At 51.1% G+C, this 25,896-nt stretch overlaps 10 protein-coding genes and 1 pseudogene across 14 annotated transcripts; 4 read left to right on the top strand and 7 right to left on the bottom strand.

Annotated features, from left to right (window-relative positions):
- Positions 1 to 297: 297 nt before the first annotated feature.
- H257_18276 (hypothetical protein) lies at positions 298 to 780 on the bottom strand (the record flags this gene model as incomplete). Its single annotated transcript, XM_009847305.1, has 1 exon — positions 298 to 780. One exon carries the CDS (start codon positions 778 to 780, stop codon positions 298 to 300), a length of 483 nt encoding a protein of 160 aa, XP_009845607.1.
- Positions 781 to 1,438: 658 nt separating this feature from the next.
- On the top strand, positions 1,439 to 2,944 carry H257_18275 (hypothetical protein). The gene is made up of 3 exons (XM_009847304.1): positions 1,439 to 2,359; positions 2,416 to 2,639; positions 2,700 to 2,944. The coding sequence occupies exons 1-3, from the start codon at positions 1,511 to 1,513 to the stop codon at positions 2,917 to 2,919; spliced, it is 1,293 nt and encodes a 430-aa protein (XP_009845606.1). The 5' UTR covers positions 1,439 to 1,510; the 3' UTR covers positions 2,920 to 2,944.
- An 80-nt stretch (positions 2,945 to 3,024) lies between these two features.
- H257_18274 (hypothetical protein) lies at positions 3,025 to 3,717 on the top strand. Its single transcript, XM_009847303.1, has 3 exons — positions 3,025 to 3,078; positions 3,138 to 3,567; positions 3,628 to 3,717. Exons 1-3 carry the CDS (start codon positions 3,047 to 3,049, stop codon positions 3,652 to 3,654), a joined length of 489 nt encoding a protein of 162 aa, XP_009845605.1. The 5' UTR covers positions 3,025 to 3,046; the 3' UTR covers positions 3,655 to 3,717.
- Positions 3,718 to 3,771: 54 nt separating this feature from the next.
- Positions 3,772 to 4,787, bottom strand: H257_18273. Of its 2 annotated transcripts, XM_009847302.1 has the most exons (4): positions 4,393 to 4,787; positions 4,172 to 4,348; positions 3,983 to 4,131; positions 3,772 to 3,937 (listed from the first exon to the last, which is right to left on the bottom strand). In XM_009847302.1, exons 1-4 carry the CDS (start codon positions 4,770 to 4,772, stop codon positions 3,795 to 3,797), a joined length of 849 nt encoding a protein of 282 aa, XP_009845604.1. In that variant the 5' UTR covers positions 4,773 to 4,787; the 3' UTR covers positions 3,772 to 3,794. The 2 variants fall into 2 exon arrangements, with proteins under 2 accessions (XP_009845604.1, XP_009845603.1); XM_009847301.1 differs by having other exon boundaries at positions 3,983 to 4,348.
- Positions 4,788 to 8,756: 3,969 nt separating this feature from the next.
- On the bottom strand, positions 8,757 to 9,530 carry H257_18272 (hypothetical protein; the record flags this gene model as incomplete). The annotated part of the gene is made up of 1 exon (XM_009847300.1): positions 8,757 to 9,530. The coding sequence occupies one exon, from the start codon at positions 9,528 to 9,530 to the stop codon at positions 8,757 to 8,759; it is 774 nt and encodes a 257-aa protein (XP_009845602.1).
- Positions 9,531 to 13,151: 3,621 nt separating this feature from the next.
- H257_18271 lies at positions 13,152 to 13,224 on the bottom strand (annotated as a pseudogene). Its single transcript has one exon. The product of its transcript is annotated as a tRNA-OTHER (tRNA).
- Positions 13,225 to 13,514: 290 nt separating this feature from the next.
- H257_18270 (hypothetical protein) lies at positions 13,515 to 20,217 on the bottom strand. The gene is made up of 2 exons (XM_009847299.1): positions 20,067 to 20,217; positions 13,515 to 20,016 (listed from the first exon to the last, which is right to left on the bottom strand). Exons 1-2 carry the CDS (start codon positions 20,163 to 20,165, stop codon positions 13,579 to 13,581), a joined length of 6,537 nt encoding a protein of 2,178 aa, XP_009845601.1. The 5' UTR covers positions 20,166 to 20,217; the 3' UTR covers positions 13,515 to 13,578.
- A 340-nt stretch (positions 20,218 to 20,557) lies between these two features.
- H257_18269 (hypothetical protein) lies at positions 20,558 to 21,889 on the bottom strand (the record flags this gene model as incomplete). Of its 3 annotated transcripts, XM_009847296.1 has the most annotated exons (10): positions 21,798 to 21,889; positions 21,676 to 21,744; positions 21,545 to 21,627; positions 21,348 to 21,500; positions 21,231 to 21,294; positions 21,088 to 21,176; positions 20,969 to 21,033; positions 20,860 to 20,908; positions 20,724 to 20,815; positions 20,558 to 20,636 (listed from the first exon to the last, which is right to left on the bottom strand). In XM_009847296.1, the coding sequence occupies exons 1-10, from the start codon at positions 21,868 to 21,870 to the stop codon at positions 20,558 to 20,560; spliced, it is 816 nt and encodes a 271-aa protein (XP_009845598.1). In that variant the 5' UTR covers positions 21,871 to 21,889. The 3 variants fall into 3 exon arrangements, with proteins under 3 accessions (XP_009845598.1, XP_009845599.1, XP_009845600.1); XM_009847297.1 differs by having other exon boundaries at positions 21,348 to 21,627; XM_009847298.1 differs by having other exon boundaries at positions 21,088 to 21,294.
- A 158-nt stretch (positions 21,890 to 22,047) lies between these two features.
- H257_18268 (hypothetical protein) lies at positions 22,048 to 22,925 on the top strand. Its single transcript, XM_009847295.1, has one exon. It carries the CDS (start codon positions 22,078 to 22,080, stop codon positions 22,720 to 22,722), a length of 645 nt encoding a protein of 214 aa, XP_009845597.1. The 5' UTR covers positions 22,048 to 22,077; the 3' UTR covers positions 22,723 to 22,925.
- Positions 22,897 to 24,520, bottom strand: H257_18267 (26S protease regulatory subunit 6B). Its single transcript, XM_009847294.1, has 4 exons — positions 24,442 to 24,520; positions 24,125 to 24,378; positions 23,498 to 24,065; positions 22,897 to 23,442 (listed from the first exon to the last, which is right to left on the bottom strand). Exons 1-4 carry the CDS (start codon positions 24,499 to 24,501, stop codon positions 23,104 to 23,106), a joined length of 1,221 nt encoding a protein of 406 aa, XP_009845596.1. The 5' UTR covers positions 24,502 to 24,520; the 3' UTR covers positions 22,897 to 23,103.
- Positions 24,521 to 24,616: 96 nt separating this feature from the next.
- H257_18266 (hypothetical protein) lies at positions 24,617 to 25,680 on the top strand. Its single transcript, XM_009847293.1, has one exon. The coding sequence runs from the start codon at positions 24,649 to 24,651 to the stop codon at positions 25,597 to 25,599; it is 951 nt and encodes a 316-aa protein (XP_009845595.1). The 5' UTR covers positions 24,617 to 24,648; the 3' UTR covers positions 25,600 to 25,680.
- Positions 25,681 to 25,896: the final 216 nt, after the last annotated feature.

Here is a 25,896-nt window from a genome sequence, read left to right as displayed (position 1 = left end):
ACTAAGATATTACGACCGTTCGCGAAATACAAAGCCAAAGAAGTTTCACCAATTCTTAACGTTACGTTATAATTTCAAAATACAAATCGATTATTGGGATATTTCAGGCACTTCTTGGCACTAAAAAATGCAGCTGGATTTATATTTTCCAACGCTACCTTTAGTTTTTTTTTATTCGAGGGACTTTTTGTGATGGAGTGCTTCAAACATTTGACATTTTAGTGCACAAAAAGCGTTCGCGATATTGATGGATTACCTTAGTTCTTACGTAAAGGGAGTTTATTTCAATCAACAGTTTTACGAGAGGAATTTGGCGACTTTGACAACGTTTTGCGGGGACATCACGGTCGCATTGTACGTGTCGTGGGGTTGGCCGGCGATGAGCGGCCGCGTTTCGTCGAGGGGGACGCCGCAGCAGCGCAAGGACAGCATGAAGACGAGGTTGACGCCGATAAGGACGGCGATGATCATGCCGAGGCCGCCGGGGATACCCACGTCCATGAACGCAATGAACACCAGGTACGCGCATCGGCCGTAGAAGTGGAAGATGAAGCCCATCTGGCGGCGCAGGATGCGGTGGAAGCGCTTGAACTTGCATTCGTACAGGAAGAGCGGCAGGGCAAACAGGATCGCGTAGGCCGAGATGAAGATCGGCGCCAACTGCAGCGTGACGAGGTCGGGGATGGACAGGAACCCGTTCACGCCGGCAAGGACCTGCAGTACAGCAATCACAAGGTTCAGCAACCCCACGGTCGCGGCACTTGCTCGCGGCCACGCCATGGCTGGATTGTAAATGTTGATGAGGTTTACGACATGTGGGATCTGTAACGGACGCGAACATGTAACCGTTTTGGGGGTTACGCCATGACCACAAAGTATATACCGTTATATCATTGGCCACAGCTCTACATAATGCAAGGAAATGCAACGGTTTGTTCCATGGCTCTTGTTCGCTCCTTCGTCCAGTATATTATATTGTAAACTTACCCCACTTCTTGCGCTGCTGGACATAGGTATTGTATCTCAGGTATGTACATTGTCCTCAGCCCCTGCTTCATGCTGTAATACGGTTCCCCCGAAGCCCCGCTGCTGTATAACAGGCAGTCGCCTTCCCCCGGAGCATTGGTGGTTTTGGGTTTTCACTTTGTGAACAAACCATTGTGCGCCATTATTGGTTCAGAACTTGCACTCCTTTGAGGTTCTATGCCCTTCCTTCACCCAAACACTGGATCCTTTCAAAGTGCCGTGAATCCTCGCATTTGATTGGCTCTCAAGGGACGTGGTCATGCGCACAAGTTGAACATGTCAAACTCGTATTTTTATTGTTCACTATGACGTTTGCATATAATATAATTCGGAATTTCAAATCGCACTTTACAGAACTACTTGCAGTGAGATCCAGCAGTGGGTTTAAAACAACATACAAACTCCAAGATAAAGATGACGCAAGTTTTAAACAGATATTGCGTCACCCGGTCCTCCAGTGACGTAGAATCCCCTGACCGTCATAATGGACAAGGAACAGCGAAAGACAACGAAGGCGGCGTCCCGCGCTGCCGCCGCCGCTTCGTCCACCGCACCCAGCAGCAACATCCGGCCAGAGATGTACCAGTGGCTGGTCCACGAGTCACAGAAGCATCAGGCGAACCTGAAGAAGCACACCCCTGCAACGGGCACGCAACCGCCGAACCTCGCGGGGCTGCAGATGCTAGGGATGCCTCACCTACACAGCCACGCACCTCCGAACGTGCTTCAAATGCAACAACTCAACCAGATGTTGCCGCTCATGTCGACGTACCCTGGATTCCTTGGGTTCGGGGGGCTCAATCAACCCAACGCTGCCACCACTGTCCCTGCGACGGCTGCCAACACTTCCACCACGAACAACCCACTGAACCTCTTCAGCATGACAGCGCCGCCCTCCAAGTCCACGGACACGACGAGCGCCAGCTCCGACGACGCCGTTGCCTTGCACCTGCTCCATCATCCCATGTCGGCTAAGACGAAGCCTCGGACAAACTCGGACGTCAAGTCGGACCTGGACGGCGCCGCTAGCTACGAAAACAACGACATATCCATGTCCAGCACGAATCCCCTTCGGAAGCGACGGCTGGAGCGGAATCGCGAGTCGGCGCGGGAGTGCCGCCGTCGGAAGCGCGACCACATTCTCGGCGTGGAAGAGCGATGCAAGTTGCTGGAGAAGGAGAACATGGAGCTCCGATCACAGCTCAAGGCGGGCAAGGAAGCGATGAAGCAGGAAGAGGACGAGAAGTACCAGATCTGCCACGAGCTGGAGCACATGATCACCGAAGGCGCAAGTGAGCAGGACTTGGCGGCCAAAATCGACAACTTCAAGGAGGTATGTATTCTCGGAGGTTTCCGGCGTTTCGAAGTATTCATTCTTGAAGTGTATAGCAATACTCGGACTATGGGCAAGCGCGGCGATCGGCGTTGAGCTACCATTTGCATCAACTGGAGCGGCTGCTCATGCCGACGCAAGTGACCAAGATGTGCATTTGGGCGTTGAAGCAGGACGATGCGTTCTGGGAAGATGGCGAGGACGAGACGAGTCTGCTGTCGATCCTCACGCACGACCTGGGACTCACGGAGGAGCAGCGCAAGAACATCCAGTCCCACCGGTAACGAATATGGAGATGGTAGACTCCGTCGATGACAGGATCATGATGGTGGATATGTAGAGGGGCGATTGTCAAGATCTGCGACAACCTGCGTCTGGCCCTGAAGCTCCTGAACGAACTCAAGCACGACGTCGAAGAGAAGAACATCACGCTGGACACGGAGATGGACCAGCTGCAGAACATCCTCACGCCGACCCAGCGCGCCAAGTTCATCGTGTGGGTCACCAACAACCCCGCGTGCATGCACCTGCTCAACAAACTGTGGACGAATGTGCTATAATACACTATATATATGTATGTCGGAATTAGTGTGAAGCACACCAAAAAGAGTTAGTAATCCGGATATGGGGAAATGTGGTATTCGGATAACGTTACTTGTGAAGGATCGCCGACCAAATTATTCGGCGATGTCGCTGTACCTTGTGAGCGAAGGCCTCACGTACGCTTCTCCATGAAGCATCTGCGCGCTTGGATGTCTAATGCATGACTTGGATGTAGGTGCTTTGGGCTCTTCTCAGGGGCGTACCAATCCCTGAAGGTGCTGCACCGTCAGGAGCGGCACTCGCAATGTCGTCATGTGCTCAAGTTCTGGGCCGTGCTCGTGTCCATCATGCTTTTCGGGCAGTACATGGAAGGGTTTGTCTCTTGGGTTCCGTTCTACTACTGGGTCAAATGCATCGTGGTGGGTGGATTGCTTCTTCCCAAGGCAAAGCTGCATGTAGTTGCCTTTGAATCCGCCGTGGTGCCAGCCGTCGAATCGCTTGATGCGTTCTTTGCCCACAAGATCAAGCCGGAACTCCTTCGACTGGCGGGGTTGCATGGGCAATGGCTGCATGAAGCTGTTATGCATCTAGCGCTACCTTCTCTGTCGGACGCGGCGCTGGATAAGCTCGAGAAAGACCTATCCCAACGCCTCGCGGACATCCAGGTAACGAAGATGCTTCCCCCGTATTCATTTATCCCCACCTCATATGTCCTTTGCATGCAGGCAGCCAAGGAATCCCGATCAATTTAGCCAATATTGCGTGATCTAATAATATAAGCAACGACGCTTCCTAACACGTTATATGTCGGTTTTAATATCATGATATATATTTTTTATCGTTCAAAAACTCTCCATTATATGACGATTTCGAAAATATATTTTACAAGAAGCTATATTAATAATACTGTCAACTGGTCGAGTATTCTCGGAAACGTTGGCCTATCAGTGGGATTTTTAGCTAAGCAAGCCGTGTACAGCTGGACCAACTCGACCCCAAGCGATTCGTTTCGCTGGCTCAGCACTTCTGCCATCACTAAGATAATAATTAGAAAGTAGCAATATATATATATATATTTACCTAGTGCAAAGCTGTACACGTCCGCCATTTCGCCACTGACAGAAGAAGCATCCAGCACTTCGGGGGCTATCCACGGCTGCGACGCATGTATGTGTGGCGGCTTGAACCGGCTGCACTCAAAGTTGGCGATCTTGGCTCGGAAGTCATGCCTGGAAACATGGATGAGATGAGTATGAAGCATGTACGTACGTGATGTGAATGTTGCCGGAATGCAACGCTTGATGGAGGATGGGGGGACTGCGCGAATGGAGATACGACATGCCACATGCAACGTCGCGCAAGATGCCGAGAACATGAGACTCCAAGTTGACTCGTTGCAGGCACTGCCGTAAGTCACCGTTCTCCAAGCATTCGGTCACGACATACCTAGCATTATGTGAGAAAACGCTAATGACATGGTGGACATGTACGAGTAAGGGCCGTGGCAGGTCATCCCGACGAACTGAACCACGTTCGGATGACTCAACTGCTTCATGACCCGCACTTCCTTGGCCAGCGCCATCGCGTCCAAGCGACTGTCGTCGATCTGCTTCACGATAACCCGTGACATGTAGTTGGGACCGATGCACCAGCTCTTGTTGATGCACACCCATGGCGCATGCGTGTCTGGCAACTTGGTCCCGAGTCGGATGCAGTGCCACGGAATCGCAATCGCCGCCAACGTCGCGTCCACATCTATCGTGTGTTGTCCTAACGGAGATCTCGTCCACTGCCTCGATGGTGTCGTCATAACGTCCATCTTGCACTCCTGCGGGGCAACCTTTGCGGCCGACGCCGCGTTGTTCCCCATATGTGAAGTCGTTCAAATGCGGAAATGGTGTGCCTGCATCACTCTACATCGCGTACGATTGGCTGAAAAGTTGTCCGGATCTTCAAAATGACTAAAATATAGCCAAAAAAGGCCAAATATTCTCAATTTTCCCGTTGCGTTCAGTTGCTCTGGCGTGAAACCGCGTTTCTGCGTCTGCGTCATCAAACCATCACTGACAATATAATACTATTTTAATTGTATGATATTGTCAATATTCATATATTTGGTGTGGTTACTATTAAAATAGTAACCAATACCAAATATATGAATATTCTACCAGGGTACATTCCCGCATCATAACATGTATTCCTTGATAGCGAGTCATCAATAATTTATATTATAATATGTACAGAGTATATATATATATATATATATATTTCTCACAAGTGAGTTATCAGCGGTGAGTTATCAGCGTATACTTGTATATAATATATACAAGTATACTGTAACCCTTTTCCCTTACGACTCAATATGACTAGCCGTTGGAGGAAGGGGAAGGGAGTGCATCGATTTTCTGAACCATTTTTGGTCGGATTTTCGGACACTGATTCGAATTGATCTTAACAGATTCTGCATGTTATGGTGTGAAAATATAATTCAGCAAGCATATATATAATGTTGAGAGATGCTCCATTTGCCGATGTTTGTGATTGGTATAAAATTGAAATACAGTACACTACTATAATAGTATGGAGGGACAAATTGAATGGAGTTTGTTTTCAGCTGAAATTATTTTCTGAACCAATGCAAATTACTTTGCATTTACTGTACAATTTTGGTAAGGAGTGCATTCAAATTCACAATAAAATTTAATTATTTTGTCAAATTTGTTGTGGAAGTTACTACTACGAAGTTGTAGAAAGAATATAATACAATGATCTATATAAATTCACAACTACAGGTACTCGTCGAACGGCGTCAGTACATGGAAGCCCAGTTTGGGGTACAGCCATACCGAACTCGTAGCGATACCCGTCCTTACTGTACAGATCGCATCAGTATCTCCTTCATGGGTTTGAATCCAGGCTGTGGCACCACGGTTGATGTGAACTTATGTGAGTAGACATATTTATTACGGTAGTCGTTGTACAAATGTAAAAACTCCATGCATAAAATACTTCGAAGTATGTACCTAGTAATACAGACTGTAATAAGACCACACGGCATGATCTTCTTCCATTTAAGCTAACTAATTGGTAAATACAAATGTGCATTAAAGAGTTCAGGAAGTAGATGTGATTCAGAAAATTGACACTTTGCCCATGCGACATCGTCAGTCACATCACCGCCAAACATATTAACGTGACCATTGATGGGCCAACTTTGTCATCCAATCAAAACCGCAATCCATTTCCGTCGTTACCTGTACATACAGTCTGCACAAAAAGTATAGACGCACCCCACAATTTTGGGATCACAAAAGATCTGCTGATGCTGCAGCCACGCTAGTTGTACGTGCAGAAATTTAATAAACCAAAACGGTATTCCCCAAAAGGAATATAGGATGCTTGTTGCCGTTCACAAGAAAAATCAAAATTTCGCAAATTTGGTTGCACAATTAGTATAGACGCACTCTCAATCGATACATTTATTTATCGATACATTGACCACGGCGGAGGATAACTTGGGCCATTCGTGTTGGCATACCTTCAGCCAACTTAGATAGGTACCCCTGATCGATTTCAGCCCATGATTTTTCAATCTGAGCTTTCAATTCGGCTCTGCTTTCAAATTGACGACCGTTTTCATAGACCTTCCTCGCGAGAACGCCCCAAACATTCTCAATTGGGCTCAAATCGGGGCTCTTGGCAGGCCAAGGCATTGTTGGCCACGGCATTTCAGCAAGGTAGGCCATGGTGGAGTGGGAACGATGAATACTGGCATTATCTTGTTGAAAAATGGCCTCATGGTTAGGGACCAAGCCAACAAGTTCGCGCATTGCGGGCAACAGGTGCGATCGCAGGGTTTCTTGGTACTTTCGGGAGTTTTGGCGACCCTCCAGGAAGGCTAACGAGGTCTTGTTGTAGAAACTCATGCCACCCCACACCATAACCGAGCCACCTCCTGCGACACGTTTCGAGTACGTCTCCACATCCTGGAGCAAGTCGTGCCAGTAGTACTGGCAACCGTCGGGGCCGTCTAGGTTAAACTTTTTTTCGTCCGTAAATAACGTAACCTGGGGGTGAGTCGTGGACCGGACCGGCGCTTGATGTACTTGGCGAATTTAGACGCCTTTAACACGTTAAGAACAGTGTTTCGTGTTACTTTAACACGTTAAGAACAGTGTTTCGTGTTACTTTAACACGTTAAGAACAGTGTTTCGTGTTACTTTACACTTTACTAGTGCAGCCGAAATCTGCTTGCACGACATGTTCTTGCGGGTGGCGAGGCGAAAGATACATCGGACGTCACGGCGCTTGAGCTTGAAGGGTCTCCCATGCATTTTTTGCGGTACTGGTTGGCCAATACTTCGGACAAACGAACGTACAAGCTTGTTGTTTCGCTGGATTGCTTTGGCGATGTAGCGATAGCTCTTTTTGAGCTGAAGAAAAGCCATTATCTGGCCCTTCTCTTGCTCGGTGATGTTTGGCCCCCTTGGCATCCCTGGGGGTCGTTTTTCCCGTCTTGAGATTGCTGGTGGTAGCTCGTCATGATTGTAAAACATGTGTACCAATTTGGAGGCTAATAATTGGCTAAAAAGTGCAAAAAATATCCAATAGAAGCTTCGAATTCAAAGTGCGTCTATACTTTTTGTGCAACCAAATTTTCGAAATTTTGGTTTTTCTTGTGAACGGCAATGAGCACCCACTGTTTCCTTTGGGGAATGCCGTTTGGGTTTAGTACATTTCTGCACATACAACTAGCGTGGCTGCAGCATCGGCAGATCTTTTGTGAACCCAAAATTTTGCGGTGCGTCTATACTTATTGTGCAGACTGTATCTTGCCGAATTCAATAAACCTCTATAACATGGTAATTGTACGTTCTGGAACGTGGTTAAAATCTACGTTTTCAATACTTAACTCAAGTATAAAAGTCGGTACGCCTGTGTAAAGCGTCAACTTCAAAAACTTTCTAGTATGGTGCAATCATAAACCGTTTAACTCGACACTTTTTAGGAGAGCGAATCGTTATCTATCCAAAACTCTATGTTTCACTGAACAATACTGGTTCAAAAAAGCGGCTAAAATATTCGAAACTGAACTCACAGTCAAGCAAAACTCGACCTATCAATGGTCGGTCACGATATTATTACTACACCGATGACCATAATTAGTGCGGACCGCATTAATTTTTAACCTCGTCACCAGTCCTACGGCGCATGACCGCAATATATCTCAATCCACACTAATTATGGGCTTGTAGAATTAGTGTGGATCGCCTACCAATTTTGAGTAGTAAGTATTATTATCTTGATTTTTGTATGTGGGATTTGTCATGACATCATGTACAGTACAAGGGCTATTTCACCACACTTGATGGCTTTCTATGACTACGTGAGCAATTGGGCATCGTTACATACACCCCAAACACCCAATATTGCACGAAAGTGGATTACCACCCACAAATTTCAGCAAAGCCCATTAATTGACCGCTCCCACGACGACCTAACCCCTTCGCACCCATTTCAGACAGTTTTGATTGGCCAACGCCACTGAACTTAAACGTTCACACAAGCAAGAAAAACCTCATCCAAATCACCAGTGAAAGCAACGATGATACCTGCAACGCCAATAGTGTTAGTTGGGTAGACACCCACTGGTGATTTCATCGGCGGTTGAGCTTGCCTTTTCAACATCCAAAAGACTACAAATGAATTACCGGTGTTTTCAACGTTTGCTTTCACCTGCTATTTCAACGGTGATTTTAACGGTAACGTTTTCTCGGTATGTTATTGGCTGCCAACGGCTAAACGACCGTTGGTGTGTGTTCAACGGTTGGTCAGAAATACAATTCATGAGTCATTATTCAATTTTAGCCAACAAGCACAGTGTATGATGACAGACGTTGCCATTACCTCTCGCTTCGTCGTATGCAAGGTCATGGGATGTGACTGCATCGTAACATCGGCATATTACCGCAAACACTACCATCTTCAGTTTCGCGCGCTTGGGCATCCGTTCGAGCGAAGGCAGGAGCTTCTGGAAGCGTCTTAACATCTCGAACGCAGACGACCAACGTGTGGCTTGAAGGAACCTCGGCTTCAACGACGTCAGCTTCTTCAACTCGGCCGCATTGTTGGGTGCTTTGCATGACAACATGACCTTTTGGACTTTCGCCAGCAGGTCAGCAAACTCGCCCTTCATGAGGTCTTGGACCGCCAAGTTGAACCGATGGGATGCACATCCGAGCAGAGGTACCTTCATGTCTGTCGTCATCTTCTTGTTGACGGAGCAATTGTCCGCGACAATAAAGGTGATGCAGGTGGTAGAGCGCTTGAACTTGGCCAGTTGCTTCCGAATCCAGTGAACGTTCTTCTCCGCGGTGTGCGACACGATTTCATCGGTCTCAGGGCTCGGTTGTAGTTCATCGACCCCTTGGACATGGGTGAGGCTTGTGTCTTTGATTAGAGGCGTCATCGAGAGCAGGACCTCCTTGCGATCGCCCGCATTCACGTAAACAGCAAACAGTGCAATGAAGTGTTCACGCATTTGTGTCCATCCATCGAGGACCACTCCGAACTTGTCCGGCAGTTCCTTCATGATGTCTTCGACGACTGAGGCGCGCAGCAGATGCATGTAGTGATGTAGTGCTTGACTTGATTGTGCGATAGTCCCTTGAAGGAGCCGTACTCACGGGTGCGCTTTTTTTCAAACCAGCTGAAAGGCAGATTGTCGCTGATAATCCAATCGAGGGTCTTGAAGACGACTTCACTCTTGGTGTTCACGAACGCTGATGGGATGAGGTGTGCGTCGAGGCCGCCGTAGGTTGACTGAGACATAGTCCCGAAACCCCGAAACCCGAACAGTGCCCTTGGGAGTCGGAGGACAGAAGCGGCACTTGGATGTCATTGCGCCGGAAACGGGGTCTACGATCGGGGGGGCGAAGAAAACGTCCACGATTTCGTTCGTGGTCCAAGACTCACGCGCGGGCTGGGGTCGAAGGACTTGCTGACGTGTTCCAGTTATTTGGTATTTGTGTTGCGTGATGTTGCGAGTTCTTTCGAGTGCATGCAAGTTTGAAGCGCGATGCAGCGTTAGCGTCAAAACCGAAAAGTGCGATTCGGCCATCATTGTTGTTCGGAACTCGGATATTTCACCAGGACTTGATGATCGCGCCCACAGCTTCCATGCGAATGGATTGTACCATTGGTTGTACAAGGACATCCACACGAAGTCCAACGAGTTGTGTGTACAGAACACGTGCATTTCTTGAACTGCAGCAGTGTAGATTTCGTCCGCTGATACTCCCGTAGTACTGGATGAGTCTTGAAGTGCCTCTTCATTATCTCCAACACGGCATCAACGTGAGCTTTGCCGCCCAGGACTTCTACTACACCTAGGATTGCGTCACCGCAATAAATTCACCAAGTACTCAAATGTTCATGTCGTTCGTTACCAGAAAACGTGGCGGGCTGTCGCTCATCGATAATTCCATCGGGTTGTAGTTCGTCGGGGCTTTAAGCGGGTTGTACCTTGTCGTTTATGCCTCCAAAGTTATCACCGTCTGCATCGACGTTGCGTCAGCTCGACCTGCTCTCATCGATGATGCCGTGGCGGGGGAAGTCGGGAGATATCGCTGGGAGGTAGGTCGCCACGAGCCGGTTGTAATTATGAGCGTCTAATCAGGTATACTTTTCGTTACAATATGCACTATTACATTGAGGCGAGTGGTAGGGTTGACTGCTTGGCAAATCGTTGTCGGACTGTACGATCAAGGTGCCACAAGCACAATTGGATCTTTGCCACCGACCAGACATTTCGTACAGCATGTATCTGACTGCTGTCTTTGTCAACGTGAATAAACCTCGGGTAAAGGTTCAGCGTCTCCTTGAGTGTCTTGAACCACTGCACAAGGTACGGAATGCGAAGATGTTTCAGTTCTACATGAATGTGTTATAATTACATAATTATTGTTATTCGTACTACTCGCACAATGTACTGTCCTTTTTTATAAGCATGTACTGTAGACCACGGTGGCTGGTTGCTGTTAAGTACAGTGGCTTGCAGTAAAACCCGCACAGTGGTATAATTCATGGGACTTGGATTTTGTATGAAGAGTAGCATCCCTTAAAAATGGATTATAAAAAAACTCAATACTTCAAGTTTGTTGAGCAACAGTCGTAGTGAATTGTTATTGGTTGAAAAATGGCTTTTTCAACCACTCAGGGCAACCGTATCGTTACAAATTAAAATGTCGCATTTAATGGTAAATCGAGGCCAATTCGAATTTTGACAGCGGCAATCGATTCAGGAGGGGGGTTTACCCTCAGAACCCTCCTGCCGACTTTAGCAAGCCTGTGGATAGTACGCATTACACATATAATGTGACAACAAATATATTCTAAAACCATCCATGTTATATTTCGATTACAGTGGGAATTGCTTTTTCAAATGACTTCACTATGGTTTCCGCAGAAAATCTTTTCCCACACACTAATCGTCCTTTTAATCATTGCCAATCGCTTTTCTTGAGCAGTGAATATTTCGTCACTACTTCTAATGTCCTCTTCTAACAGCCACGCCGTTTTCATCATAGCCTTGAGTGGACCCATTACTCCCACGTCAAGTGGCTGACACCGGCTAGTTGAGTTGGGAGGCAGTGGCTCGACGACACTGAACAGAGTCTCGGCAACCTTGTTGTAAGAGTTTTCAGAGGCATGACACGCCAAGTTGTCAACCAACAAAACTGATGCGTCTTCCACGCATGGCGCCAAGACCTCGTCAAGATAAATTGACCAAACACGTTCATCCATCCACGCGTTTGCTTGGACAGCATAATGGTGGCCTTGGGGGTAAGTGTCGAGTTCTTGTCTTTCAATAAATCCACCAGGAAGTTCCTTGAGAATAAACAACAATGGCAACTTCCCACCTAACATGTGTAAGTATATGATCCGTTTGAATGCACATACCATCAGCACGAATTGACAACACCGCCGTCAGTCGATCGGAATGCTTCTCACCATCAGAAACCTTGCTTGACATACCGATCTCCGCTAACGTCTTACCAGGCGGCATGTCGTAGAATACACCAGTTTCGTCGACATTGATAATTTGTCGCTTGTCGTACGGAGCGTATTTGTTCCAAAAGGTTGCTGCATATCCCAGCCACACAGCGTCCAACACCTTTTGAGACACCTTGTTCTTGCACGGCACTCGATATCGAAAGCGGTGACGGTAGGAGAACCTCAACAGCAGAGTTCGAAACGAACGGTAAGCAACTTCTTCGTTCGTCTTCGTTGCCAAGTACTGCTCCAGCCAAGGCTTCTTGTTCGCTTTGATCCACCGCATCAGATGGAACACACGCACGTAACGTGCTGTGCCTCGGCGGTCACGCATGTATGCAAGCAGCTCGTCCTTGAAGGGAATGAGCTCGCGGTGTCCTTGCCCACCCAATGTCGCGCGGCAGCTGTGGCGCTTGCTTAATATGATCTTGTCCTTCCTTCTCCGCCAGTCACGCCAAGTCGAGAACGCAAGCTTCTTCTGTCGGCAGAACTCTCGCTCGCTGATCCCTGTTGTTGCATCGAACGCCGCCAACAGGGATTTGCGATGTCCATTGTTGTATCGAACCTGCTTTCGCTTGCGTTGCTCCATTTTTTAGTGGTCAAGTCTATGTGAGTGATTGTGTTCAAATATTTGAATCCAGCCAATCACCGGTAATTTTAGCTGGTGATTGGTTGTTTTTATTCCTAAGAGATTTAGCCAATAGAGAGTGGTTATTCTACTTCGGCACAAATTCAAATTTATTTAATTTTTGATTAGTCCTACATAGTTCAACTGCGCGGGTTTTACCGCAAGTCACTGTATAGTGTATACAAAATGAATCTGAGCACAATGAATTATATCCAATGAGCAGTGACCACACCCATTACTACGGGGTTAGGTCGTCGTAGGAGCGGTCAAGTAATGAGCTCTATCATCGTTACTTTCACCAGTGATTAATTGAGTTTGGATTATCATTTTTTAAGACATTCCTCCGCGAGGGCCGACACTAGAACCACATGTTATGGAACCGCTTCGTCAATTGTAACGCGCCTGCTCGACCAGGGGCGGTGTGTAATCTTCGGTTTTACTTCGCGCAACGCTTCATACCTCGTGCTTCGACCGATCTTCTTCGAAGTTCGGTCCTCGTCTTCGTACGCAGCCCTTGTTATCCGGATTCCCCAGGGGAGGGACGGATAAATCCTTGCGGAAATAATCCGGGGAATCCGGGGATCGAACCCACGACCTTTGAGTTAAGAAACCGATGCTCTACCACCTGAGCTATTCCCCCACCCTACTTTCACCAGTGATTTGGATGAGGTTTTTCTTGCTTGTGTGAACGTTTAAAGTTCAGTGGCGTTGGCCAATCAAAACTGTCTGAAATGGGTGCGAAGGGGTTAGGTCGTCGTGGGAGCGGTCAATTAATGGGTTCTAATTTCAGCCATCACACATACTTCCGAGGTATATTTATTAGTGAGGGCCGCCCTCATTCTGAATCTCCACTAATTCTCAATCCATACTACTTCGAGGGGTTTCGGGGTTTCGGGTTTTTTTACCGTACTTGTTACTTCGAAGTAACAAGTACGGTCAACAGTGTAGAACATATTTCTCAACCACCAGGATATTTCCCTCTATATATATATCTCTACGACGACGACTGGTCAATCTGAGTGGCAGCAGGGCGCTGGGGAAACGGCACATTGCCCATACACGTCCGTGCGACATCGTCAAACACGTCTCGAATCTGGGCCGAGCAGTTGAGGTAGTCCTGCTCCCAAAACTTGTAGGTAGGGTTCCGGATAAGCTCAATGAACGTGACCAGCAGGCCCCACGGGTGCGGGCGGTTGGCGATGAGTCGCTCCAGCAGCACTCGGGTGATCTGCTCCTTGACGAGGGGGCTGGTCGAGTGCGAGAAAAGGTACAGCAGGACGCAGCTAAAGTAGTGCGTATCGCTGTTGGGGTAGCGCAAGTGGTTGGCCATAGCCGACAGGTACAGGTACCGGCCTTCCATGTCAAATTCTTCGGCGAGGAACCGGAACACGTCCATGCTGGCAGACTGTTCGAACTTGTGCGTCGGTTCGTTCGCCATGTCTGCGATGGCTTCTTTGCCCAGGTACAGCACCACGGCATTCAGCGCTGGGACAGCGTACTTGGAGTGTCCATCTTCTTTCGGTGATTGATAGTGTAGTTTGGCGATCAAGTCGTGGGGAAACACAGACGCGCGGTTCGATGGCGCCCGCAGAAACTCATCTAGGTACTCCTTGAGGTTGTTGTGGGCCAAGGCGGTGCCCCAGGATGGCATCAGACGCGGGGAGACGCTGACTTCAGGCAGCTGCGACACTTGCAGGCCGGGGGTGAGGGGGTCGGGGAGGCGCATGGTGCGGGAGAATGCGCTGAGAATCACATTGCGCAGCTGGACGCACGTCGGCGGCAACGTGTCGCAGAAGGATGGGTAGAATTCGCTCAGAAAGTCGGGATAGTCGTGGAGAAGCACGAGCACGACGCGCATAGTGCCCTTGTACAAGGCGGCGATGCTGGGATTGTCGATGGACGACACGCGGAGAAATGGCTCGAGAAACGAGAGGAGGCTGACGAGGAGGCGGTGGAGGATCTGCCACCCGCGCTGGTGGCGGGCACGGAGGAGCAGCGGCATGAAGCAGCGGTGGCTCACGAGTTCCGTCCACGCAAACACAAAGCCGGGTACGTAGGCCGGCTGCAGCGTATTCAACGCGCCTGCAAATGTGTTGAGGATGCCCAGCTGCATCGCATCCAGCAGAGGTTCCTGCACCGTGAGTTCCTTGAGCAGGTTCACAAACAGCCGAAAGAACACACGCTGATCAAATGGTTTGGTGGGGTGGTCATGCAAGTGCACGAGGACATGGACGATGGCGGCGATGGCGGCCGTCATGACCTTGGGGGACGAAGCGGGGGGGTCGAGGAACTTGATGAGCACCACCATGAGCTGCGTAAGCGCGTCGATCACAGTGTAGTTTAACGGGTTGGCTTTGGAACTAGTACTACTAGTACTAGTACTAGATGACTTGACGCACACGTCGACGCAGATATCCACGGCGCACTGGAACAACAGCCCCATCGTGTCTTCATCTTTGAGCAGGCCAAACTGCTTGAGCATCGACACGAACTGCAAGTGCATCTTGGTGTGGTTGGTGCTGGGGTCGCTCACAAGTGCCACCCAGTGCTCCATGGCGTTGCTCACCGTGTGCCGAAACGCGGCGGCTTGATCGATCGAAGCTCCCTTGGTCGTCGGGGCGGATGCGATGGCGGTTGGCGGCGGTACTGGTTGCTTTTTCAGTTGCGGTTGCTTCTTGGCCTGATCGAGCAAATTGGACAGGATCGCAATGTTCTTATTGCCGGGGGTCCCCCCCCCGTGTCGCTCGACGATACGTTCGAGGGCTTCAAGTGTCAGCGGCAGTTGGTGGAAAAGTGTCACATGTTCTAAGAATAGACACTGGCGCACCACGTACACGGCAAACTCGATCGCGAGGCCCGTGCGCTCCATGTTGCGGGTCAGGTACTCGTCAAACTCCGACACTTCGACGACTTTTAGCCGAACGAGGGCAATCAAGATCTCGCAGTGCAGCTTGAGCTTGTCTTCCACAGGCATGGATAGAATCCACCGGACCACTTCCTTCTTGAGGCTGTCGCAGGATGCCGCCAGCATATCGAGGGAGCTCACGAGGATGTCCAGAAACAGCTCGTCCCCGCGGCCTTTTCCCAGCTCGTACATGCATTTCACGATGCGATTTGCAATCTTGAGGCATGCTTCTTCGCGCAAGCCGGGTTTCACCGCCTGCCCGACGGATCGGACGTCGCGGAGGATGGCAAACACGTCGCTGTCATGGGGCAGCGACAGCAGCGGCGGCAAATCGCGCTGGGCGGCGGTCGCTTGGCGGACAATATGCTGCACAAACCCTTCAAACTTCTCCATCAGACCCGCAAATCGCTCCAGGGCCAGCTGGACAGTGAGACCGCCACTCACAAGAGAAGACGACTCGGTTGTGTTGAGGGTGGTGGGGCGGGGGATGCGCTGGAAGGCCTCGTAGACCATCCACTGGAGCGGAAGGATTCCAGTGGACGACGGGAGGAACATGGGCGGGAGCGACGGCGGCGGCGACACGCTTCCTTCAAACACATGGGGGGGAGTGTGGACGTCTCTGGCGCCGCGGCGGCGGGCGGCGTACGCGGGGGCGAGCGCCTCGTCGATATCGCGCATGGCCTTCTCCGACGACGCCTTCTCGATGAGCATGCAGCCCAAGTCTGTGTTTTCACTGGCGCATACATTCACCACATGGTCCACCTGGTGCGGCTCGCTGGTCGGGAGGAGCGCGCGGAGGTGCGCGGCGATCGAGTTGCGGAGCGGTTCCTTGGCCGTGATCAGCGCCAGCGACCCCGACAAGGACGCGACCATCACGTGCGCCGCCTTGCGCATCTTGACGTCGTCCATTTCCGTGGCGAAGTCCTTGAGGATGATTTCCCGGGTCGTGATGCATGCAATGGTCACGCTGCGCTCCACGACGGGGGTAATCACTTCGCGGATGGCGCGGTCCACGGCCAGCGGCACCAGTCGCCGCAGATTCACATGATGTAGCGGCAGGTCTGGGTTTACAGACACATACGATGCCAGATTGGGGATCACGGTCGATTCAGAGACGGGTCCGGATGGGGTCTTGGGGGGCGTCGAAGAGATGGAGGAAGCGATGGGGGGGGGTTGTTTGGGGGTGCTGGGCTTGGGAGCACTGGTGGTCTTGTCCACTTTGATGTTGAAGTCGGGGTTGCCGTGGCGGGGCGGCGGGCCGCGAGTGTGCAGCAAATTGGCTTTGACTTGGTCTTCAACGTTGAGTTTGAACGACTTGAACAGCACTTCAATCTCAAACTTGAGATTCAGTTTCAGGTCGGGTACGTTGTACAGCTCCGACATGGCGTGGATAAGACCCATGATCCACGGATTGGGCGGTTTGAACACTTTGGACTTTTTGCATCCTTCGAGGATCTTGGCCACGAGGGGCGTGACGGCAATGAGGTGGCCCGTCTCGTACCCGACATATAGCAGCTCTTTCAGGTCCAAATCACGCTGGAGCAGCGCTTTGTTGCGTCCGAGGGTCATAAGCCCCATCCAACTGCCCAAGTTCTTGAGCAAAGAGCGCTGCTGGGAGTTGGTGGTGATCGTTCCCGACACCAGCAGGCGGTGGACGTGCCGCAGCGCCGTCTTGTAGATGGCAGTCTCGAGCTTGGGCTGGTGGATCTTTTCCATAAAGATCAGGTACACGGCGTGGTAGTTGGGTTGCGTCGCGATGCGCTTGCCCACCAAGTACTGCGCAAACCAGCCAAAGTACTCTGGCGATAAAAGGTGCCGAACTTCGGCCAACTTGCCTTCGAGCGTCGAAATGCTCATGTTGTTCACGATGAAGTGCAGCCGGTCCACGATCGACGGCTCGGGCTCGACAATATCATCACCCTCCTTGTCGATAGTTTCGTCAAGTGTCGCATACTCGGCCCCAAAGATGTGCCCGACGTCCATGATGGCGGGCGCGGCAGGCGGCGGCGCCACGACGATCTTGGGGGACGGCGGTGGTTGTTTCTTGGGGCTCGTAGTACTGGTGGCCGTGGCAACAACAGCCCCGTCGGGGGGGCTCGTACTACTAGTAGTACTACTAGTACTCGTGTCCAAGTTCCTCGTGACTTGAGCCACTTGGCGCATAATCTCGGGCAGTGCATGCTGAAGGTGGGCAATCTGGCCCAAGTTCATGCAATATGCAGGCAGCTCGCGCAGCCGCGGCACAAACTGCTGCAGCGCACACGCGCCAAAGAAGAAGAACTTGGACGCCGTGGGCTCACGCAGGCTTTCGAGCACGAGGCGCAGCGCCGTCTGCAGAAACGTGGACGGCAGCACCTGGTGCTCGATGAGCTTGCCAAAGAGGACGCCCGTGATGCGCAGCTCCGTCTCGGGGTACCGCGGGAAGAACCGGTACTCGTCAAACAGGTTGTGGATCATGCACACAAAGATCTGGCGCTCCGTGTCATCCTTCGACGACTGGAACCGCTTGAGCATGGCTACCACGTCGTTGATGTTTTGCTCGCTAGTGTAAATCTGCTGAAAGTACGCGTTCGCTTGCTCTTCAATCATTTCGACACTGACAGAGGAAGGGGGGGGGGTCGGGGGGGGCAGCGGCGGCGGCGGCACACTCTTGTCGTCCGTCTGCGCTGTAGTTGTCTTGACCACGATGGCTTTGACTTCAGCCACCAAGTACGGCGGCAGTGCCACGACATGCAGCAGACACTTGGCGATCACACCCAGCGATTCCAGTGTAAACATGTGGCTCGTAGCGGGGGTCAGTTGGGTTTTCGGGATCGCGCGGCTCGCGTGTCGATGGAGGTACGCGATCACACTGGTGGCGAATGGCAGCAGAGATGTCTTGAGGCGCTCGAGAAGCCACGTTTCCAGGGCTAAAACGTCGTGGTTGGCGCCCACGACCGCCATATTGATCGCCAACGAGTAATAGTTGGAGTGCAGAACGGCCGCGTACGCATCTCCCGTGCTTTTCAGCAGCGAAAACAGCCGCGCCAGACAACCCCCCGGGCCGTTCGAAGCCGCAGCGATCCATACTTTGACACAGGCAAAGAGAACCAATTTAGGCGCGATCGTGTACAGATGGCGGACGATCAGCGCCGCGTTGGCGCGGGAGCCGGCTACGTACAGCCCAAAGAGGTCGCAGAATACCTCTTCCTTGAGGCCGTTCCACCGAGATGTGGCGTGGGCGACGTTCGCGATGAGCACATCCGGACACTGGGTCTTGGCGGCGTCCAGCAGGTCCTTGACGGCGGCGTACCCGTCCGTCTCCGACAGCGAAATCAGCGTCTCTACAATGTCCAGAGAGAACCACACGCCGTTCTTCGGCACGCCGGATGCGTCCGCGCCTTCAAATGGACTCAGCTTGTTGACGCTGTCGGCAAAACTGAGCACTTCGGGGGGCGACTGAATCGCCGCTTTCACCACCGCCAGTTGGACGGATTTGTACTTCCAAGGCCGGAAGAGAGTCTGGAGCTTGAACTTGGAGTGCGAGATGCGCTGAAAGCTACTCAAAAGCACGCGGAAACGAGCGGGCGAGTCCACGACCAGGTCTTCGCGATCCAGCTTTTCCTGCACTTTGAGCCACTTGATGGACGGGTAATCCTTCTGGAACACGTCCGCGATCACGTCCATGTTCCATGTGTCCAGCTTGGGCTGCAAGTTCTCGACGCTGCCTTCGTAGCTCGGCAAGTTGGACAGCAACACCGCGCCGAGCTCGACGTTCGCTTGATGGCCCTTGTACGTTCGTGTCAACATGGACAGCATCCCCGCGACTTGACCTGGGGCGATGGAAGGCGAGTGGTCTAGACCGGCTTCGGCCAGCAAACTGCGAAACACTTTGGGAGACGACGTACAGCCGTACCCGACGTCCTCCATGAGTTCGTAGAACGAGCACCCGGCCACGACGTCGTCGATGAGCGAGTCCAAGAGCGGCGCGGACGTCAACATGCAGTCCACGTGGTCGAGGTTGCCCAGCGTCAGCGGCTTCATTTCGAGGCTGGACATCTCGTTGGGGTGCACGGCGGCGATCCCGGCGAGGAACGAATCGGTTTGCGCCAAGTCCGATTGGAACGCGTCTTCATTGCGCAGAAGGAACACGAGGGAATGAAGCACGTCCGGGGGAAGCTTGGACCCTGCCATGCTCAACTCGGGCAGCTTGAGCTTGAGAAACGCGATCGCTTCCAGCGCGACGCTGCGGACTTCCGACTGCGCGAAAGAGAGTCCGATGGTGATCTGCTGGGCCAAATTGAGCTTGATCACTTTGCAAAACTGGGTGAGAAACTCCTCCGTGATGGGCGTCGACGTCGCGGCGCCGTCAATTGCCTGGCACAAAAACGTGGTAAAGTTCGGCCGCGTCGACGCCTGGCCAAGCTCATGCGTGAGGAGCTGCACTTTCAATGAGTCCTTGTGACTCTTGGTGTCGCGGAAGTCGATCTCTTGCACCAGGCAGCTGAGCAGGAACACGCGGGCGTCCTCGCCATACAGGCCGACCAGCTGCACACGGCGTCGATGAGGAAGGGGGTGGAGAGGATGGGTGGGCGTACCTGGTTCAGCTCGGCGACGTTGGTCTTGAAGTTCTTCTTGCTGAGGTTGGTGATGAGGTAGTGAATCTGCCAGAACAGAGGGGATGCGAACGACACCATCGCGACGCTTCTTCGCTCTTCCGCAACGACTTCGCTTGAGACGAGTTGGGAATAACAGTCCACCACACACGTGGGGAGGTTATCCGGATAACGTATCCGGTATTGTTCGATATCCCAGTCGGTTCAAGGTCAGGTATGTTATTCACATTAAATATGCACTATATTACTCAGTAATTTAATGTAATTTAATTCTACTATATCAACTAGGTTGAATCAAGCAAAGATATATGCATTATTCCACGTTGATGCCGTCGTCCATCACAACTTGATATCCTATAAACGTGATGGCGAGAAAACGCACTTGAAGATTTCCAAAATATTGAAAAATCCTGAAATTTTGACCCCCATTTGAACAAATACTTTGTTAATATTAGAAACTAATATTAAAATATTTAAACATGTCGACGAAAGTGGTGTTGGAGGTCGAGGCAATGTTGCTTATAGTACGTCAACGGTCCCTTCATTTTCTCCCTACGAAACCATTTAGCATCAATAATATATATACATATATACATATATATATATATATATATATATTATATATATAGGAAGAACTACCTCAAGAGCGTGTATCGCTCGGCATTGGGGGGATGCGTCGAGAAATACGTGAGGGAACTTCCAATGTGTTGCTTTTCCCAGTCCTCAAACATCTAAAAGCCAAAATGAACATGACACTGGAGTGTACTGAGTTAACCTGGGGACTGGCGCGGGGGTCAAAGCAAGCTCGAGCCATCAGATCCAATCTACACGATAGGTAAATATATCAAACCATTGAGGTATATATATATATATATATATATTACCCAATCGCGTCAGCCTCGAGCTCGTGTTTGCGTGAAAACGGGAGATTTACTCCCAAATTAAACGCCTATAACGTTACATTTAGTATGTTACTAGTAGTACATACTATAGTAGATAGTACCAAGCGAGCAAGATGAAAGGTTTCTGGCGGCAGGAGAAGTAAGATCGGGAACAACGCGGCACTGATCGACATTTGCTCAGCGCTGTGTCCTAACTCATTCAATATGGCCAAGTACATATCATCATATACGACTATATACGCACGGGCAATTGCATGGGCTATCTCATGGCCCATGACAGAAGCCAGTCCATCTTCGTTTCGCAGCGTCTAATTCAATGTGTTGAGATATATTCAGGTATATATATATATATAGGGAAGACCTTGAAAATGCCAGTAAACACACACACTTTCCCGCCTGGGATGCAGAACGCGTTGGCTTCGGGAGAGTCGATGGTGACGAACTCCCACTTGAAGTCGTTCTGCTTGGCTGCGTTGGCTATGCGTTGGCCCACGTACTTGACCATTTTCGCTTTCTAAGGCGAGTCAGATATGATAGGGAGGTTCAACGGACGAGTACTGGGTGTGTGGGAGGCAGGATGCGTCCTGCATGCTCGGCCAAGATGGCCTTGAACGTTTGATCCCCCAGCTCACGCTCCATCTCTAAGCACAGACTGCTGATCACCACAGGGATTGGCAGTGCAGACCCACCTCGATTGAGGAACATCACGCGCTTCCGGCCAGTTTGCGGGACGGTGTCGATATGTGTAGCGACAAGACCTGCAAGGGAGACAGAGAGGTTATCATGCATGTATATGGGGAACGTCATCTACCTCCAACAGCAACCAGGGTCGTTCCCACAACTACCTTGACATACTGCGGAATCAAACGTCGTTGGCCTTTCATGTTGATGCTTCCAACGAGGACATCGGCAATGCAGAATCGGTCAATATATACCCAAACTCATCACAATATCTCACCATTATGATATCCTGAACAAGTCAAAACGTTTTCAAAATATCTATTATGAATCCGTTGGTGAGATATTGTTACTACCATCACTCAATCCACTCCAAGTTTCATCTTGTTATTGTAAGCACTTTTCAACGCTCCATGTCGTCCGACGCACCTTCCCCGGCGGACACGCGCCTCTCCAAGGCGATGACGTGGGTGCTTCGTCACGGCGCTGTGGAACTAAAGCTTCCCATCTCGAGCGATGGATTCATCCCACTCACGTCGATGATGGCACTCCGTCAGGTCCATGGCGCCACCCTCGACGACATTCAACGTGTGGTCCGCAACTGCAAAAAGCAGCGATTTGCATTAGACACGAGTGATCCTGACACGTCGAAATGGCGCATCCGAGCGAACCAGGGACACACGATCAAGGCCGTTCAGGACAGCGACCTGTTGGTTCCTATCACGCTCGACGAAGCCCAACAAGGGTTAATCTGCATCCATGGAACGTACTTTCGGCACTGGGAGTCGATTGTACACCACGGACTCTGTCGCATGGCTCGCAATCACATTCATTTTGCAGCGGGAGAGTCCACCGACGTGATCAGTGGCATGCGCACGTCGGCCCAACTCAAGATCTACGTGGACGTGGCCGCCGCCATCGCCGACGGCATCCCGTTCTTTCGATCCGACAACAACGTGCTGCTATGTGCAGGTATCGGCGACAAAGGGGTGCTCCCACCGACCTACTTTGTCAAAGTCGTGCGGACCAAAGACGGCGCGCAAATCTACCCGAATTAGCCCATTAACCTAAGTCAAAGCCTCGGGGTTTCGGGGTTTCCTAGTGAATAGCAGTGCCATGAATGTTGGTCATATTTGCTCGAAGGGGTTTCGGGGTTGTGCGGATAAACTCCTAAGTTTGGGGGTTTCGGGGTTGGGGAATTCCATCGAGGTCAAGGGGTTTCGGGGTTTCCTGTACACTTGGCTGTGCAATATATATATATCGGGCATGACCCTACATATTAAGTGTAACCTTCTAGAGCTCGCTGGTATTGTATATACTGAATCTTGTCAATCCTTCGAATCCGTATTCAGGATTCGTAACATGGTGATGACTACTACTATGCTTAATAAGTTGACCAACTAAAGGCACTAGTAGGCCTAGTAGTACTAGTAGCTGACTTAGTGGTAGAACTCGAACGTAGTGTCGGCGCGCTTGATGGCGTTCTTGTATCCCTTGTCAAAATCCTTGGGCAGAATCACATACCGATTCTTCCGAACTGCTTGAAGCCCAGCTTCCTGGCAGATGGACGCGATGTCCGCGCACGAAATCTTCTCTGGGCGGTTCACGTAATCCTCCAAGTCGACTTCATCGCCCAAGTTCATCTTGGCCGTGCATGCTTGGTAGATGAGCCGCTTCTGGCGGCGATCGGGCAGAGGAAACTCGATCTTCCGGTCCAACCGCCCGGGGCGGAGGAGGGCGGGGTCCAGAGTGTCGGCGCGGTTCGTGGCCATGATCACCTACAAATTGGAGCATTCAGCGGGGTTTCGGGGTTTTGGGGGTTCGGGGTTTTACCTTGACGTTGGTCGCTTGGTCGAACCCGTCCATCTGGTTGAGCAGTTCCAGCAGGATGCGCTGGACTTCGCGGTCGGCGCCGGTCTGCGCGTCGAAGCGCTTGGTCGCGATGGCGTCCACTTCGTCGATGAACACGATGCACGGCGAGTTCTCCTTGGCAAGACGGAACACGTCGCGCACCATGCGCGGGCCTTCGCCGAGATACTTTTGGACGAACTCAGAACCCACCACCCGGATGAAGGACGCGGTGGTGGCGTTGGCCACGGCTTTGGCCAGCATGGTCTTGCCCGTGCCGGGGGGACCGTACATGAGCACACCGCGCGGTGGATCGATCCCGATCTGCTTGTACAGGTCAAAGTGTGTCAATGGGAGCTCCACGGCTTCGCGGACTTCTTGCTTCTGGATGTCCATGCCCCCAATGTCCGAGTACGACACGTCTGGACGCTCTTCCATCTGCATCATTTGAATGCTCGAGTCTGATTCTGGAGGCAAGATCGCCACGACGGCGTGCGAATGGCGGTGCAACGCGACGGACGAGTTGGGCTTCAAGCGCTCGCGATCCAAAGTACTGCGTGGAGAAGAAGACGTAGAAGAATGAGAAAGCCATGTGAGGGACGAGACACGAACCTGAGGATGCGGACGTAGTAGTTGGAACCGGCCGTGGACCCGACGATGCCGTAATTGGCGTCGACCATTTCCAAAAACTGACCGATGACCAGCGGCACGGACTGAATGCGCTTCACTTCCTCCTTGGCGCGGATCAACTCGCGCTTCAAGTTTTTCATCTCGTCCTTGATATACCCTTCCTGGATGTCGAGGAACTCCAAGTGGCGTTCCAGCGTCTTGAACTTGGAGAACATGTCGTCTTCCTGTTCTTGCTTCTGCATGTTGATATGATCATGACGATATACAACGAGCATGCACATGATGATGCCATGACGTACCTCAGGAAGCATGCTCACATCTTCAATGTCCACAGCGGTACTAAGCCCAATGTCTTCCATCTTGCTGATCGATGAAAATTGCAAATCTTTTCGCAGCCCCACAACAATCGTCCGGATACCTACGTTATTATCCGGTTTTGTTTTCGTTTCGAAAACGTCCGCGACCTTTCACCCTGTCGCCTGGAAAAGCAGTCACCCCAGTGCAATATGCGCGTCGGCCTTGCCATCATGTCGGTCTTCTTGGCTGGTGTCGTCCAAGCCGGACCGAGCAACGATGGGGTTACGGAAAACGTCCTCATTGGCGCTGCGAATGCTGACTTCAACGCGTGGTTCACTAACCTATGGGCCAACGACGGGTGCAACGTGAAGAATTCCGACTTTAGCATCGCCACATTCAACTTTGACACGGACAAGAACGAGTTTAGCAAATCCACATCGTCCAACGTCGATGCGAACGCTGTCACTATCACCGCGAGCCAACTGAATGGGTATAAATTGAATGCGCTGGCGTGCAAGTGGAAGTACGACGGGGCTACTGAAACAACGTCGACGACGCCAGTATGGACCAAACCAAATGGAATCCCCAAGGTCACGTTTGCCAAAGCATTTGCGTTGAAATTGCGCAACGAAGAGGTCACGTCCGTCACGGCAACGTGCGACTTGTGGTTTCACCACGACATCAGAGAGAAACGACCGGCGCTCTTTGCAGGCATCTCACGCGTGTTTGCGCTCACTAACTGCGACGTCCCCCGACTCAACTCGAACGAAATGTCCGACCAGGGGCGCTTTATCAAGGACGCGTGCGCGAATACGTGGCCTACGCCTGGAAACACCCAAAACCCGGCGCCGTTTCAAGCTTGTGGGGGCGCGATGGTGTTCCCGTCCAATGCGACCACCCCCACGACGAATTACTTGGACCAGGCGACGGATCTGGCGTGCTGCGCCAAGAAGACGGCGTATAACTGCGCCGTTGTGCCCGGTTCGACGATTAAACGATGCACGGAACAAGGGCCGGCACCCGCGATGGCGTTCGCCCAAGCGTTTTCAAGTCCGTTGGTTATGGTTGGCCTCTGTGGAATGGCTGCGCTGGTCGTGGTCGTAGCCAAGAAGCACCAGACAGCAACTGCAGACGATGGATACGTGTCACTGCTGCATTAAGCCGCTTGACCTTGGAGTGCATTGTCAGAGTAACGTTAACGGATATAATTTCATGCTTTTGATCAGTGGGCTGTGTCGACGACACCTCTAACGTTAAGTATGATCGTGTGTTTCATTCAAGGTACGAGTTTGCGACAGTTTATGAGGGTAACGTAAAAAACCAGTTTAAGATAACTTCCAGTGGTCAAAACCATCCACGACCCTTTTTATTTCAAGAGGTCTCAGAAAATTATAGGTTGTGTGACAAGCCATTGATGTGCCGATTGTTCATTGATCGGCCAACATGTTTCTACCAAT

Source organism: Aphanomyces astaci (genome assembly GCF_000520075.1).
Source record: "Aphanomyces astaci strain APO3 unplaced genomic scaffold supercont1.151, whole genome shotgun sequence".
Classification (NCBI taxonomy): domain Eukaryota; phylum Oomycota; class Saprolegniomycetes; order Saprolegniales; family Verrucalvaceae; genus Aphanomyces; species Aphanomyces astaci.
Note: the sequence above shows the minus strand (reverse complement) of the source record. Positions and strands in the feature narration are given on the sequence as shown.